Source organism: Seriola aureovittata, chromosome 4, assembly GCF_021018895.1.
Source record: "Seriola aureovittata isolate HTS-2021-v1 ecotype China chromosome 4, ASM2101889v1, whole genome shotgun sequence".
In the NCBI taxonomy this organism is placed as follows: Eukaryota; Metazoa; Chordata; class Actinopteri; order Carangiformes; family Carangidae; genus Seriola; species Seriola aureovittata.
This window is the reverse complement of record NC_079367.1, coordinates 29,087,084-29,102,864: the sequence shown is the minus strand read 5'-3', so window position 1 is coordinate 29,102,864 and position 15,781 is coordinate 29,087,084. Positions and strand designations below refer to the sequence as shown.

The 15,781-nt window shown below is 42.0% G+C and overlaps 1 protein-coding gene across 3 annotated transcripts in view; it reads right to left on the bottom strand.

The window, feature by feature from the left end:
- The window catches only part of si:cabz01090165.1 (uncharacterized protein LOC100333421 homolog), a 411,304-nt gene that overhangs the window by 43,629 nt on the left and 351,894 nt on the right, over nt 1-15,781 (bottom strand). For all 3 annotated transcript variants that reach the window (XM_056373298.1, XM_056373299.1, XM_056373300.1), the window contains 4 exons: nt 11,356-11,522; nt 5,545-5,785; nt 1,429-1,641; nt 352-662 (listed from right to left, as the gene is read on the bottom strand). In XM_056373298.1, the coding sequence (XP_056229273.1) occupies nt 352-662; nt 1,429-1,641; nt 5,545-5,785; nt 11,356-11,522 (932 nt within the window). The remainder of the gene's footprint in view (nt 1-351; nt 663-1,428; nt 1,642-5,544; nt 5,786-11,355; nt 11,523-15,781) is intronic.

Here is a 15,781-nt window from a genome sequence, read left to right as displayed (position 1 = left end):
TTACTCCAACCCAGTTTGAATAATGTTGGCTCCACTGTAAAGTCCAGTGCAAATCACAAAGTTTCCAGAAGAAGATAACATGGGACATTAGATTCAGTGCAGAGCTGGAACGAGATGATAGAGAACATGTGATACTGGACTAGGATGATTCTTTTTTTCTTGGTCCTGAACCCAATGTACTTTCACACAATGTACAATCCATAAGTGCAAGTTTAATCTAATGCTGGGTTTTGTGTGTTGCAGATGTCAGGACCATCCTCTCAGTTTGCTCACTGTGGAACATCTGGATGGGAAACATGATTTTATGTTTTGAATGATCTGTTACTGCAGCCAGTTTCCCCCTTGTCTTACCTGTATATGAGTATATCGTCTGTGGAGCTGTTGTACTGGATCTGGTACATGCGGACGCCCGGTATGTGGTTCTGCGGGGGCCATCTGATGGTGGCGGAGCTGGATGTTAGATCCGACACGCTGACCCTCTGCTGATCGGACCGGGCCTGGCCTCCGCTGACATTGGATTTGATGGAGGTGGGGATGTCTGAAGGCCCCGGGTCAGGGTCCAGTTTGGGGTCAAAGTGTGGGGAAGGGTTGACGACTAATTCAACGGGAGCTGTTGCCTCTCCGGCTGCATTAGACGCTATGCAAGTGAACTTCCCCGAATCCTGGAAATCAAGAAGACTCATCTTTTCTTTTTCTTTTCAAGTTCTTTTATATAAAAAAAAACATTTGTATAGATATCATAAAGCATTAAAAACTTACTGATATGTACCAAAATGTGCATCACACAGATTTTGTGACACAAACGTTTCAAAGATTTATTTTTTGAATGGATTCAACACTCACAAATGGAGTAAAACAAATGGAGTTTAAGATCTCTTGGTGACGAGCTAGCAGCTAATCAGCTGATATGCTAATCTTCATGTTCCATCAAGTTCCCGATGTTGCACTTTAATGTAATATGTAATGTACTCTAGGTATGTTTCTGTGTCTTCCATTAATTTGATTATTGATTATTTATGCACATCAGTCTTCAGTGTCATATAATAAAATCATAATACTTAATAATAATACTTAATTAAGCTTTACTCTCTATGAACTATGCATCTTTTACTTATCACCAAACAAAGTATATCTGATTTCAAAAACTTTATACTCTCACTGGACCAAAGCTAGGCCTCTCAAAATGTATGTCAATATTGACCCTTCGTGTGAAAAATATCATTAAACCATGTGCATATGAATAGGATCTCACTTTATGTTATCTACAAAGCTGACTGTTAGTGTAGTGTTAGCGTTTTGCTAGGTTTTGTATAATAAATGTGTTTTGGTATTTATGTCTATATGAAGAACAAGCAGTGCATAAAGAGCAGACCAAGACGTTGACAACAGATCAACTGAGCGTGCGTGAAGAAGAAACCACTTGAATACCTTGACGGAGGCCTTGAGGATGTCCAGAGAACCGTTCTCATAGCAGATGGTTCGGGACGTGTTACCGATCAGCTTCCCGTCCGGGCTGACCCAGTGTGTCGAAGGTTCGGGATCTCCCACTGACTTACAGCGCAGGCTCACCTCCTGACCCTCCATCACAAACATCTTGGAGGTGTGACGAGTTATCATCGGTGGCTCGCAAACAAACTCCTCCTGTTGGGGACAAAGACGAAAAACTGTAAGTCACCATAGGTTAACTGATAAAGAAGACTTGTTGTGCTGGTTGTGTCATACTTTATCCTAAGGGAGATGTTGATTACTGTATTTGAAGAATCACTGAGATTTAAGTTTTTTTTTTTTTTTTTTTTTTTACAAAATAAATAAATAAAACACCAAGAAAAAAAAACTAAAGGAAAGAAAACAATAACAGATGGTTCAAGTGAGTTAAATATTCAAGCGATTCAGAGGAAACATGGCACTTCAAAAAAAAAAAAAAAAAACTAAAAAGAAAAAATCTAAAATTTCCAAACAGTACATTTTCTCTGCATATGGGCTCTGACTGACTTCCACTGGTGTTTTCTTCCAGCAGACTTTCTGAAGGAGTTTTGTTGTTTGCGCATGAAGATTAAGTGATCTCAGAGTTTTTCAGCCCTTGCATTATTTAAAACCCACCCACTGGCACCTAAGCCTGGATAAAGCCAGCCAAAACCCTGCTGGAGTATTACTGCGAGGCCAAGCAGGGCCAACCACGGCTTACCACGGCTTACTCATCATTCCTACCTCTCAGTGTGTCTCCAAACCTTTCTCTGGGCCCTTCTTGGCTCTTGTTACCAGCGGTGATGATTGCTGACCTGATGAACCTGAACCAATAGAACCTTTCATTCTTGTATTACTTTCTGGCCCTCAGTTGCTCCTGTGAAGCTTAAGAGTAAAACACTGTGAATGAACTGAGCCACTCCCTTGGAGTGAGTGTTTGGAAGTGTGAAAGTATGAGAAATTGGGCCTTGGATAGAAGAGTATGAACACCCCTTTGGTTCTTATGGATGAATAAAATATCAGATTTGTCCTGATAAGCTTCAAATTCCAACCAGTGTCAACTTTTGCTGCCATTACATGAGAATGTAACCTCAGCTTTTATTGATTCCACAGAGGGAATTCCCTTGGCAGCTGATGGCTACTGTCTGACCTCTGATGGATGCAACAGAGGTTCTCTTGTCCTTGCACTAGGACAGAGGCTATTAACTCCCTGAGAATTAATATGCCCAGACACTTCAGTTCCACGGAGGTCTGTGGCTCGACCTCTTTACAAGGCTAATCCTCTTATAGTGATGCTACAGTACCTCTCTGAAGGAGGTCCGCAACTATTACTCGAGGTGAGGCAAAGGTCTGTGCATCATCCTCTCTAATACAATACCAATTAATCCCATCTTTATCTCATGGTGCACCTTCACTTATCACCGTGGCTCTCAAACAGCCCAGAATGGTTGGCTCCGGAAGATCTCCAGACAAAGCCCTCTATATCATCCTCTTTTTAAAGTAACATCGTGAACCACACAGATTCTGCCGTTATCTCTCCAGGTATGAACATAGTTCAGCACGGATTTTTCCGGCAGGTGTTTAGATGAAGAACAGATCGCTCCTCGACCTTTAGTCCCACACCATCTAACTGCAGTTTGGAGCAGTTACACATTTACATTGGTGTTGCTTTGTGTTCTCTGAGCTGCTCTATCACATCTTTTGTGGCTTTGGCTTTATGGTAGTAAAGGACCTTCAGCCTACCAGTGCTAACAAAAAGTTGCTCCATCACTAAGCAGAGAGGCAGGTTCAGGTAGCAGACTTTAGTGAAATTATAGTCTATGTATGCATGTAATATCACCAGTGCCACATGATGTTCTCCTCTCAGGTACATGTCGCCTTTAATGACGTTGATCCTTTTAGCCCAAGGCTAAAACATGTGTTTTTGTGTTATTTCCCTTTGTGTCACTTCCTCTGAAAGTCTCTCATTAGATGTTTTGCACATTTTCTTTTTCTTTATTTTATTAAGATTCTGAAGGTTTCAAATTGCCCATTACAGAACAATAACCAGTGAGATCTTTAATAACAAAGATTTTTTTTTTACCTTTATTTGTTCAGGGTAGTTTCACAGAGAGGCAACCTCTCTTTTGCAGGAATGTCCGGATCACATTCACATAGTTCACACATTCACACCTGGAAGCTGCTCAGTCTGACATGCTGGCCACGGAGCAGCTCCACTGGAGCAGGTGAGGTTAAGGGCCTTGTTCAAGGGCACCACAGAGCCAATGAGCGGTGGATAAGTGCTGCTCTTTCACAATTCCCCCCCAAGATTCAATCCTGTCAGTCCGGGGATCAAACTGGCAGTCTTCCAGTCACAAACTTGTTGTTTGTGAAACTCAAAGCAACTATGGATTTATAACAGCTTCATAACCAATAAATAACACGTTCACTGCTCCAATAAGCTGCGGTCTGGGGAGGCATATCCTTGGAGGGTCACACTGACCTCCATGTCACAGCCAGCGGGACCCTGACTGCTGTTAGGTACCGGGATGAAATCCTCAGAGTGACTGTCAGACCTGGCGCTGGTGCAGTGGGCCCAGGGTTCCTCCTGCTGCAGGACAACGCCCGGCCTCATGAGGCCAGAGTGTGTAGGCAGTTCCTGGATGACGAAGGCATTGATGCCATTGATTGGCCCTCACGTTCCCCTGACATAAATCCAATTGAGCACCTACGAGACGTTATGTGTGGGTGCATCTGATGCCACCAAGTACCGCCACAGACTGTCCAGGAGCTCACTGACGCCCTGATCCAGGTCTGGGAGGAGATCCCCCAGGACACCATCCACCGACTCATCAGGAGCATGTCCACACGTTGTAGGGAGTGCAAACAGACACGTAGGGGCCATACACACTACTGAGTCACATTATGAGTTGCCGTGATGAAATTCACGCAGGTTGGATCAACCTGTGATTTTGATTTTGAGTGTGATTGTGATTGTGAATCTAGTCCTCAGTGGGTTGATGATTTTGGTTTCCATTGACCGTTGTTACGTCATTTTGTTCTCAACAAATTATACAATGTACATCTGTAAAGATTTTCAACTTGAATAATTCTTCATCAAGATCTGATGTGTGATTTAAGTGTTCCCTTCATTTTTTTGAGCAGTGTATATTGGAGGATGTGTTGAAAGAACACAGGGATGATGCTGGTCTGATTACACTTATTGTGTAATACTCCATGCTCATAGTTTATTTCAGAAACCTGTTTTGTGATGTATTATTCTAGGTTCCTTTCATAACATGTCTCAAGGGACTTCTGATAAAAAACAGTTTCACTGCCACATTTACAGTAATGTTTCTAAATGTGCACTGTGTCTGTTAAATAAACCACTACAACTATGAGCAAATTGGTGAAGGCCAAACACGGGTTGTAAAACATGAGTTTTACTCCATACACTATTGTGTTTGTGACTCAATAAACTGCATTCAGAGTCTTTGTGTTTCTTCTAACTGAAGAAGCACAAAATGCGCATTTCAGCTCAAGATCACTCTGCACTGTCACCCGAAGGTTCACTCCTCTGTGACACCAGCCATCTGCCCTGCCGATGTGTCCTTGACAAGGAAAGTGACTGTGTATCCACATGAGGGCTGAAGCTAAAGCAGCGGGAAAACGCATTCAGAGCACCATGGCCCCAAAATCACAGAGGCCAATGTCCATGAGCAGCATGTTTAAATGACACAGGTTTGGGTGACAGATTTGGATGTGACTTTGAGCTCCTGATTCCAACAAAGGTAACAACTCCACCCGGAGGCTAAATGTGTTCTGAAGCACTAGATGACATGGAAACCTTTGATTACCTCTCCAATTATTTGGATGCTTACTATCTACCAAACTGGCCTGGACAGCTTTGATAATGGACTTTAATCAAGGCAGAATCTTGATCTCAGGGTTAGACACAAATTATCCAACAGAACAGTGTTACATGTAAACACTATGAGAGTTTGAATCATGTAAAAGTTCAGACTGCTTTGTGGCAGTTCATGTGTTTTGAAGCCTTGTACGACGTGACATGAACGTCACTCTGCAGTATCGTTTACAAACCTCTCTGATGGTCCAGAAGTATTTGCCAGCCAGGTCTTTAGGTGAAGCGCAGGTCTCCAGGTCATCCTCCCTGGTCAGTCTGCGAAGCCAGACCAGCTCACAGTTGCAGTGCAGAGGGTTCCCGCCAAAACTCAGCACCAGCGCTGTGAGAGGAGAGCCCTTCGACTTGGCATACACCGGGATCCGCAGGAACAACGGGTCCGGAGGAATCTTCTTCAGTTTGTTGGACGTCATGTCCAGTCTGTGATGGAGACAGAGAATCACTTTTCAACTTTCATTTTATTTTCAGGCGTGTAGGACAGAGAAGTTTGTTGAATCATATGGAATGAAATGAATCAACAATTAACAGTTTACACAATTAAAACATCTTTTTAAAATTTGATCGCTTTCATCTGCTGCACACACTCAGTACTTCACGTACTTCAGAACAACAAACCTAAGATGGAATAAAAACTCCACATACTGTACATTTATAGCTAAATGACAGCAAAGTATACTATATTAGCTCAATAATAACATGAACATTTACCAATATTAAACAATGTGAATAAAAGAAAAGAAAAAAGTGATTAATGCAGCTTTCATTAATGCTAAATCCAATCTTTTGCACCAAATTTGATGGGGTTCCCTTGAGGAGTTGTAGAGATATTGTCTTCACATCATGTTTTGTGAGGTCACGCTGACCTTGACATTTGACCTTTAGCCACCAAAGTCAGTTCATCCTTTAGCCTGAGTGAACATTTTTACCAAATTTCAAGACGTTCTGTCATGGCATTACTGAGATATTGCGTCCACAAGAATGGGATGTAGAGACGGACAACCTGAAAACAAAATGCCTCTGGCTCTGACTATCCCCAGTGCGGAGACATAAAAAAGGAGGAGGAAGAGGAGGAGGGGATAGAGATGAAGCTCAGAGCCCTACCAGCAGAAAACAGAACATACAAAGCATATACAAAACGAAGTTTCTCGTTTGCTGACAGTGTACTGTTGCTCTTCCTCATTAAATGTAAAAACCAGCAGCTGAATGGATGTTTGTGCATTTCTCTTCACGTTCTGACTGATGTGTAGAAAATATCTGATTAAAGTAGAACCAGACGGCGCAGGCTGAGGAAAACTGGTCCAAAGAAATAAATTACTTCATCTCAAAATAACCGTAATACCACATTTAGCAATATCCCAAGGTATACTTTTCCTTGTATCAGCCACTCATCATCTCCAGTGATTTTCTTACCAAAGCACTGACCCTGGTGTCTAGTGTTAATAATGTAGTAGATTTCAACATTCACCGTCCCTGAAATGAAATATTCAACAAAGAAGTTAATAACTGTGCAGAGCGACTAGCATTTCGCACTTTACAATAAGTGAAATCACTTATTTCATGGGCCGCAGCCTTGTGGTGTATTAATGCGTTTGCTCATCTGCGCAGTTTGTCCGTAGGCTTGGTGTCTCCGGGGCAGAAACACATTACAGTCTGTTACATAAATGCATGAATATTTATCTGGAACTTAGCTGGTTTTCCTTCTTACATGTCAATGACTGTTTGCCATAGAGTCATAAATTGAAATTGATTACCGGTAATGGGGTTCAAATGTTATTTTGTGCCAGGAGAGTAAAATGACTCAGACATTGCACACGTGCAACGGACTAAGAACAATCTTTATTTGTGAAACTTCGAAAAGAAAAAAGAAACTTTTCAAATGCCAAACCAGAAGTTGTTCGCACGGCAGAAGATGAAGTCGTCCACAATGAAATACAAAACTACTAAAGACATTCCTTACAGGGTTTGACACCTTCTTCAATTGTGGAGGTTAATTCTTGAACACTCCACTGTCTGGTTGGGCTCAGCAGTACCAGCCACTGATGAAGACCACCAGCCAAATGCTTGGGGCCCCACAAGGAGAAAAGGGGGGCCCCCGATGGCCCCTCATATTGGCAAATATTGCAATGACAACTATAAACCCCCTTAAACCTCTCATAAAGACAATATACAGCACACTGCTGTTTCCTGCATTTAGGGGACATCTGTAAAATGTAGTTTCTGCTAATAGTCTGACGGGCTTCTTTGCCTGGGGTGTAGCATCGCCCCTGGAAACACCAAGCAAGTGGACTTTTTGTTGAAGCTGCTCATTAACACCATCTCTTATTAAAATTTCTGTTTTTATGATGGCTTTGTCTCAGTTTGTAATATTTTTTAGGTATTAGATTAGGTATTATATTAGATATAAAAGAGAGATAAACACAACCATACATCGTTTTCAATAAGGACAAACTGAGGTTGAAGGAGAGCAAGATTGATAAAAAAGGAATCTTGAGCTGAGACTTGTTTTGGGGTCATTGTGGCAGAGGTGGGGTCAGACCATTTTTTTTTACATATGATATGGATTTAGGATGAGAGTGCCCTGCCAGAGGATCTCAGGCAATGACTGGCATCACAGTGAGTTTAGTGATGGAGCAGTGACAGCTACATCTCTAACAGTAGGGCAGGGAGGACCTTGAATTAAGGAAATCCTAAAATTAGTCCTGAAATGTATTTGGCAGGAGTTTAAGAAAGCCACAACAGGACTTCTGTGGTCTCTCAGTATAACATGAATCTGCCAAATGAGTAAATGTAATATGGTTATCTATAATCAAAAACAAGATTTTCTGCAGATTGAAGTGAGATTGGAGGATGGAGAGCCAGAGTTCATTCTGATCTGTGTATGAACTGTAGAGTCTGTGCCAGCGATAACAACTACAGATTTTTCTGATCTGTCTTTTTTGTGTGAATATGTACAAACACTCACACACAGTGTATAAGCAGAGAAGCACAGCTAAGATGTGCTCAGCAGAAGATCAGTGTGAGGTCACTGTTTGAAATCCCCACTGTCTGGCAGTCAGTCGGGTCTAGAACTGCTGCTGCTGCTGCTGCTGCTGCTGCTGCTGCTGCTGCTGCTGCTGCTGCTGCTGCTGCTGCTGCTGATTCTGATGCTGCTTCTGCTGCTGCTGCTGCTGATTCTGATGCTGCTGCTGCTGCTGATTCTGATGCTGCTGCTGCTGCTGCTGCTGCTGCTGCTGCTGCTGATTCTGCTGCTGCTGCTGCTGCTGCTTCTGATGCTGCTTCTGCTGCTGCTGCTGCTGCTGATTCTGATGCTGCTGCTGCTTCTGATGCTGCTGCTGCTTCTGATGCTGCTGCTGCTTCTGATGCTGCTTCTGATGCTGCTGCTGCTTCTGATGCTGCTTCTGATGCTGCTGCTGCTTCTGATGCTGCTTCTGATGCTGCTGCTGATTCTGATGCTGCTGCTGCTGCTGCTGCTGCTGATTCTGATGCTGCTGCTGCTTCTGATGCTGCTTCTGATGCTGCTGCTGCTTCTGATGCTGCTGCTGCTGCTGCTGCTGCTGCTTCTGATGCTGCTGCTGCTTCTGATGCTGCTGCTGCTGCTGCTGCTGCTGCTTCTGATGCTGCTGCTGCTTCTGATGCTGCTGCTGCTGCTGCTGCTGCTGCTGCTGCTTCTGATGCTGCTGCTGCTTCTGATGCTGCTACTGCTGCTGCTTCTGATGCTGCTGCTGCTTCTGATGCTGCTGCTGCTGCTGCTGCTTCTGATGCTGCTGCTGCTGCTGCTTCTGATGCTGCTGCTGCTGCTGCTGCTGCTGCTGCTGATGCTGCTGCTGCTGCTTCTGATGCTGCTTCTGATGCTGCTGCTGCTGCTGCTGCTGCTGATGCTGCTGCTGCTTCTGATGCTGCTGCTGCTTCTGATGCTGCTGCTGCTGCTTCTGATGCTGCTGTTGCTGCTGCTGCTGCTGATCACCAGTTTGACTGCAAAGTGAACTGAGCTTCTGAAGCTCAACCTCCCTCAAAACAAGGTCTGACATGGAGGGATTCACTCTATCATTTCAGTTCAGTTGTATCCTGCTCTAGTTTTAGGTCTGATTGGTGAGAAAATCAAACAATTAAAAATAGCTCATCAGAGGGGCTGATATTGTTGAACAAAACATAATTTGACATGATTTATTTTCATTCTGATGCAACAAAAAACTCTTTCAGAGGATGTTCTCCCAGAAGACAGAGGCACTGATGATTCTTTTGTTCCTCATCCTTTCAAATATTTTTGTCACTGGAAGATTTAGAGTTCATGTGCAGAATCAGTTGCAGCTTTAAATGATCTACTCTTTCAGTAACAATTAAACCCATTTATCATACAACTGAGACAACTGAGACAACTGGAAACTTGTTACTTCATGTCTCTTTGTGAGGTTCCTCCACTGCTCTTGGGATTTTTCGTGTCTTTCTCAAGCACATTTCACCAAGAATTTCCAAGCTCTCCTAAACTACCCTTTCTACCCATTGTCATAATATTAAAATAATTCATATCAACACTTTCTGAGACGCAGCTCACTGGAGATGGTTTCAACCGCTCCTCTAACCTCAACAACCATACATGTTGTTCTTTTAAACCCTACGATACGACGTTTGACTTCAATTTAAAAGGTGCAGTGTTAACTTTTCACCAGTGAGTGTCTGCCTGAGTCTGTCTGCTGTTGGGTGCTGGGCAGTGGACAGCGGCTTTATGAGAGCTTGTTTGATGGGGCTGGTGAAAGTGGCTGAGACTGCATCATACACTGCATGTCCTGTGAAGCTAAAACTATGAGTTAAAGGCAGCTCAACACATCCATCATGCTATAAACAAGGCAATAGCTGTATTTCATGCTATACCCCTATGCAGTGCTGAATGTTGACTGCACACAAACATACAAGAACATGGCTGCAGCGTTCAGATTGTTACTGAGAGGCCAATAAGTGCCAGAGGTGTATTATATTCTTAGGCAGTGAAGTGGAGCTTTAAGTTATAGAGAGCTGCATATTTTACATTCAAGGTGAAAGGAAGCAGGAAGACAAATACAAACACATTTCTTAGAATTTCCAGTGAAAAGCCAAATGTGATGCTTTGTGAGCTTATTCCTCCCTGTTACAGCCATTGATGTAGTGTGTTGCGAGTCTGTGAACACAGAGCAGGGGCCAGCTGTGTAGACCAGAAACCTTCGTACACATTCTTTTCATCAGAATTATAAAGTCGTGCGTTCTGCATGGTTCTGCTTTGTAAAGCTCACCTATAGAGAAATTGGGTGCATGTGCACAAGCCTCATTTCCACTCCCACAATTAGTCATGAATGGATGGGGACACTGTGATGAGTAAATATTATAATAGTATGGCACAGTTACAGAATGACTCACAATGATTAATAAGGATATTAAACCATAATGAGAGAAACACTGAGCACAAACACATTTATCTCTGTTTATAAATTGTAAAATTGTTATTGTTGTATAAACACCAAAACTTATAATGATGATATTGAATGAAGCTCCGTGAAGTTGGATCTCTTATTTTATGTTAAATTACATGTCTCGACCTATTTTGTATTTTCACTGTAACTTGGATCGTTTTGGAAAACTGTGTGTTCACACTGTCAAAGGAGTGTGTGAGGTAACAAATGCTGTGTTTGTAAAGACCAGTTTATGAGCGGGAAATGGCGTACGCATGGTTTTTGTGTGTCACATCATTTATGGATCTGGCTCCTGGTGCGTTCTTACTGGAAGAAGCACACATTTGTTTGTATGAAGTTATTCATTAATCTTAAAGCATGTAGACCATTAAAGACCGACCAGATGTTGTACAAATAAATAGACTTGAGCATGACTATACAGAGGTTACTGAACTGACATGCTACACAAAGGTGACATGTCAATAGAGCAAGTTCCGTTTTTTTTGGTCAAGTCAGGCTGTTACACCTGCACAGGGTGCTGATGCTGTGGTGTTATCAAGAGATTCTCACCTGGCCAGTTTGTGCAGGTTGGAGAAGATTCCCTCAGGGACGCTCTCTATCAGATTGTGGTCCAGGCTCAGGGTGTTGACGCTGATCAACAGGGCAATGGTCTCCCAGGGGATGTCCACCAGGTTGTTGTAGCTCAGATCCAAGTCCTCCAGGGTCTCCAGGAAGTCCTGAAAAGGGGGAGTGGGAGGTGGGGTGGGGTGGGGTGGGGGCAACATAAGCATTTAATTGCATGAAGCATCACTGCAATACTTGAGAAAACAAACAAACCCCACTTTTTCTTATTTCAAAGACAGCTGAAGGTAAGCAAAGAAATACACAAAGACAAAAAGAAGGACAGAGGAATGGAAGGAGTGAGAGAAGCTGGATATAAGAGGCAGAGTGAATGGAGAGAAGGAGTAGAAGAGAGAGAGATCACAGCCTGCCAACTGTTGTTGTTGTTGCTGTATTTGCTCTCATAATTCACACAATCAGGACACTGTTTGAATGTCACAATGACTCAATTCTCATTACAATAATCTGTGCTTTATTACTTTCTGAACAAAGGCAATCTCATTTCTTATTGACACAAGAAACTTTAAAAAGATGTGGAGAGGAGTTCAAAGAGCTGTGTGAGCAGAAAATCAGCCCTAAATTGCCTAAAATCTCACTGCGGTCGTCGAGAGAAAAATGACACGGCTGGTTTTTGTTCAAACTGTTGAAAATGACTCGTATATACTTTCAGGTACACAGCGGATGGAAGGATGGAAGTTTCTGGCTTTGACACTGGAATCTCCTGCCAACAGGCCTAATGCCCAAACAATAAAGTAAGGTGGTAACTGTTTGCCAGTGGCTTTTGTGTTGGCTGTTGGTAGGAGACAGGACAGAAACCAGCGTCTGCTGTGGTGAGATGACATGTTCTATGACCCAATTATCCACCCTAACTTCTTCCCTAAAAGTATTTTTCAGACTGGAGCACAATTTAGTCAACTATTTGGTTGACTAAAAAGTTAATAAAGAAATGATAAAAAAAAATCTAGATACTGTCAATTAAAGTCATAATATGCAACTTCTCCGCATTAAAATGTCTAAAAATGACTAGATATATAGATATACGTAGATACTAGACAAATTTTTTTGAGGTGTGTTCTTACTAGGGATAGGTAGTTGACGTCATTATTTGAGGAGCGTTTCACTACTCGCACACCTACGCAAGTGTTGTTTTTGACTACAATAGTTCAACTCAGTTGGCATTACGTGCACCATGACAGCTGAAAAGTGATCTGGAAAAACTTTGATAAAAAAGAGGATAATAACGTGCAGTTCAAGATATGTGGCGTTAAACTTGCATATCATGTTCTCCAACGGCCAAACAGTAATTCATGGTAACAGTAAGTGTCATTCGGTCGCCTGTTGTCATTCTCAGATTTTTAAAGCCAAACTGCTTTCTGGGTGTTTCTACTGGTTTTAATTCCCTGGTGTGTTTGTTATGGAGAGGAGGACACCTCTGTGGATATTTCAGCTGCTGGTAAAAACCTCCTGAACCTGTGGTTCATGAATTACTAGAGAAACAAAAGTAAGCAGTCTCAGTTTCCAGCTCTCCTGGTCTGCTGAAGAGCAATAGTCAAGCACCAACTTTAAATGTCAAACTGCTTTATTCAGTGTTTTTAACAGTTAGAATCACCAGGTCTGTTTGATTTCCTGAACCACTGACACCGAAGGAATCCAAACCAGGAGGAGCTTACAGTAATGGTGGTGAAGACAACAACTCCCATGATCCCACGCTATTTCATGACATCACCCAACTCTGTCTATCGTTATTGTTTTGCTTGAAAGAGCCCTAGAGGCAGAGGTTACATACTGTGTGTTTAAGGTAAATGTGCGTTTACCAAAGCTGTGTGATATGATGTACACAGAGCAGAGAAAAAAAGAAGAGAAACCTTCAAAAATAAGTTTCTGGTCGTTTTAGCGTTTTAGAATTTGAGCTGCAACATGAACACACATGCTACTATCAGACAATTCTGTAAAATCGCGACTAATGTTCAATGAGAGTTTTTTTTTTTACGTTCAGTCCCTATAATAAAGAGAATGACTGACAGTGACCTTGGGTTTTAGAAAATCACAGCCCACCACTGTAGTGACTGATCAAATCACAAGTAGTCCAGAAGTTCAACTTAGTTTCAAACGGCAGTTTTTGATTTTGAAACATTTGACAATACACCAGTGAGTATACTGTGTACAGTGTACTGCAAGTGAATGTACTGAAACACAGAATATGACTTGTACATTGGCTGTAAAGCCAATGTGACTGCCATAAGAGGAAAAAAATGTATTACTTTCATTTTGTAGTATCATCTGTTTGTCATAATGTGGGCAATTAAAACTGCTGCATTAGTGAGTTCAGAGTTCACGTCTCTGTTTCCTCTTAATGAAAGTCCTGCAGAGGTCTCAGAGTCGGTCCAGAGGGGGAGGCTCTTTGGAACCTCAGCGCTGGACTTTTAATGAGCAGAGAGAGACGACAGTGTCATATAATGAAGTGGGGAAAACAGTTTATTTTAGGGCCTGGTTATTAAAAGGGTGTCCAGCTGAGCTGTGGAGGCAGGCAGGCCTGGCTGGTTCTGTTGGGTTTCAGAGTCGCAGCCAGAAAAGTGGCATCATTTTCACACAGCATTTGACCCTCAGCGCCACAACTATTCTGAAGAACTGTAAATGACTTTGCAATAACTTTTCAACTAACTTTTTGAGAATCTTGGCAAATTGAAATCTATTTCTGAATGCTTTGGTAGTGACTCATAAGCTTTGTTGGCAGTACCAATCCACAGTGTAGTTTGAGCTTTTCCAGTGGAGCTAAGAAGATTTCTAATGTTTGTCAGGACAGTTCTAGCCTCCTTGATCTGGTTTTTAGAGTGATTTTGGTACATTTTTAGGACACTTAATTAAACTACGAACCTTTGAACTACTAAATTCATGTTGCATATTGGTAAACCAAAACTCAATTTGAAGCACCACAAAGATTTGTTTTAAATTGAAATAATAATTATAGTTCACAACTGATGAAAGCCTGAGGGTAATTGGGCAATTTGTCTATCTAGATTTATTCAGCTGACAAGACCGTGTGCCAATTTCTCCACACTAAATTCAACAATGAACAACAATGAATAAAGAAAAAAATAAGAGAAATTTGCTGCTGCTTCTGTTCAAAGCTTCTGTTTTTTCCTCTTCTAAAATGTACAGACTGAACCACAAATCTAAGGTGGCAAATCACATGCAGTCTCTAGGCATGTGGCTTTTACACATGGTTTCACTTTTAATAAAGGTTATTTTTGTGTGCTGAAAGTGTGTTTTTCCCCATCTTGCATGTTTGGCTGGACCACAAAAGCAGGGTCAGCCCTATAAACACAAATTTGTGAGTGAGTGATCGAGTGGTACCATTGGTCAGCCAAATGCAACTTGTTGCTCTTTCTTTGCTTTCTCTGCTCTGTCTATTAGAGGGCATTTACAACCTGCAAATGATGCTAATGTAGACCATTTGTGGCTTTTTTCAGAAAAGCACCTAACAGCAAATTTAGAGACTTTTTGGACAAACTTAATCTGCTTTCGTTAGATGAGAATTGCCAGCAGGGTTAAAATGGTCCAGAACGATCAAACGAATAAAACAAAGTCTCTAAACAGAGAGGGAGACAAAGGATGCAAGGCAGACACACACACACAGACACACACACACACACACACACACACGGACACAGGCTGAAATCAGCTGACACTAGACTGAAACCAGCTGATACTAGACTGAAACCAGCTGATACTAAACTGAAACCAGTTGACACTAGACTGAAACCAGCTGAAACTTAACTGAAACCAGTTGAGACTAGACTGAATCCAGCTGACACTAGACTGAAACCAACTGATACTAAACTGAAACCATCTGACACTAGACTGAAACCAGCTGATACTTAACTGAAACCAGTTGACACTAGACTGAAACCAACTGACACTAAACTGAAACCAGTTGACACTAGACTGAAACCAGCTGACACTAGACTGAAACCAGTTGACACTACACTGAAACCAGCTGACACAAGACTGAAACCAGCTGATACTAAACTGAAACCAGTTGACACTAGACTGAAACCAACTGATACTAAACTGAAACCATCTGAAACTAGACTGAAACCAGCTGATACTTAACCGAAATCAGTTGACAATAAACTGAAACCAGTTGACACTAGACTGAAACCAGCTGACATTAAACTGAAACCAGCTGATACTAGACTGAAATCAGCTGACAGTAGACTGAATGATAATTGGATTTGATAATATCAGTTGTTTACAGTGGTTCAACATGTTTCAAATACGTACTCAATTTTGCTCATTGACTATACGCAGTGCAGACAGATACTGGTTTTGACCTGGTCTTGTTTACTGCATTCATCGAACATGTTTTGTCAAT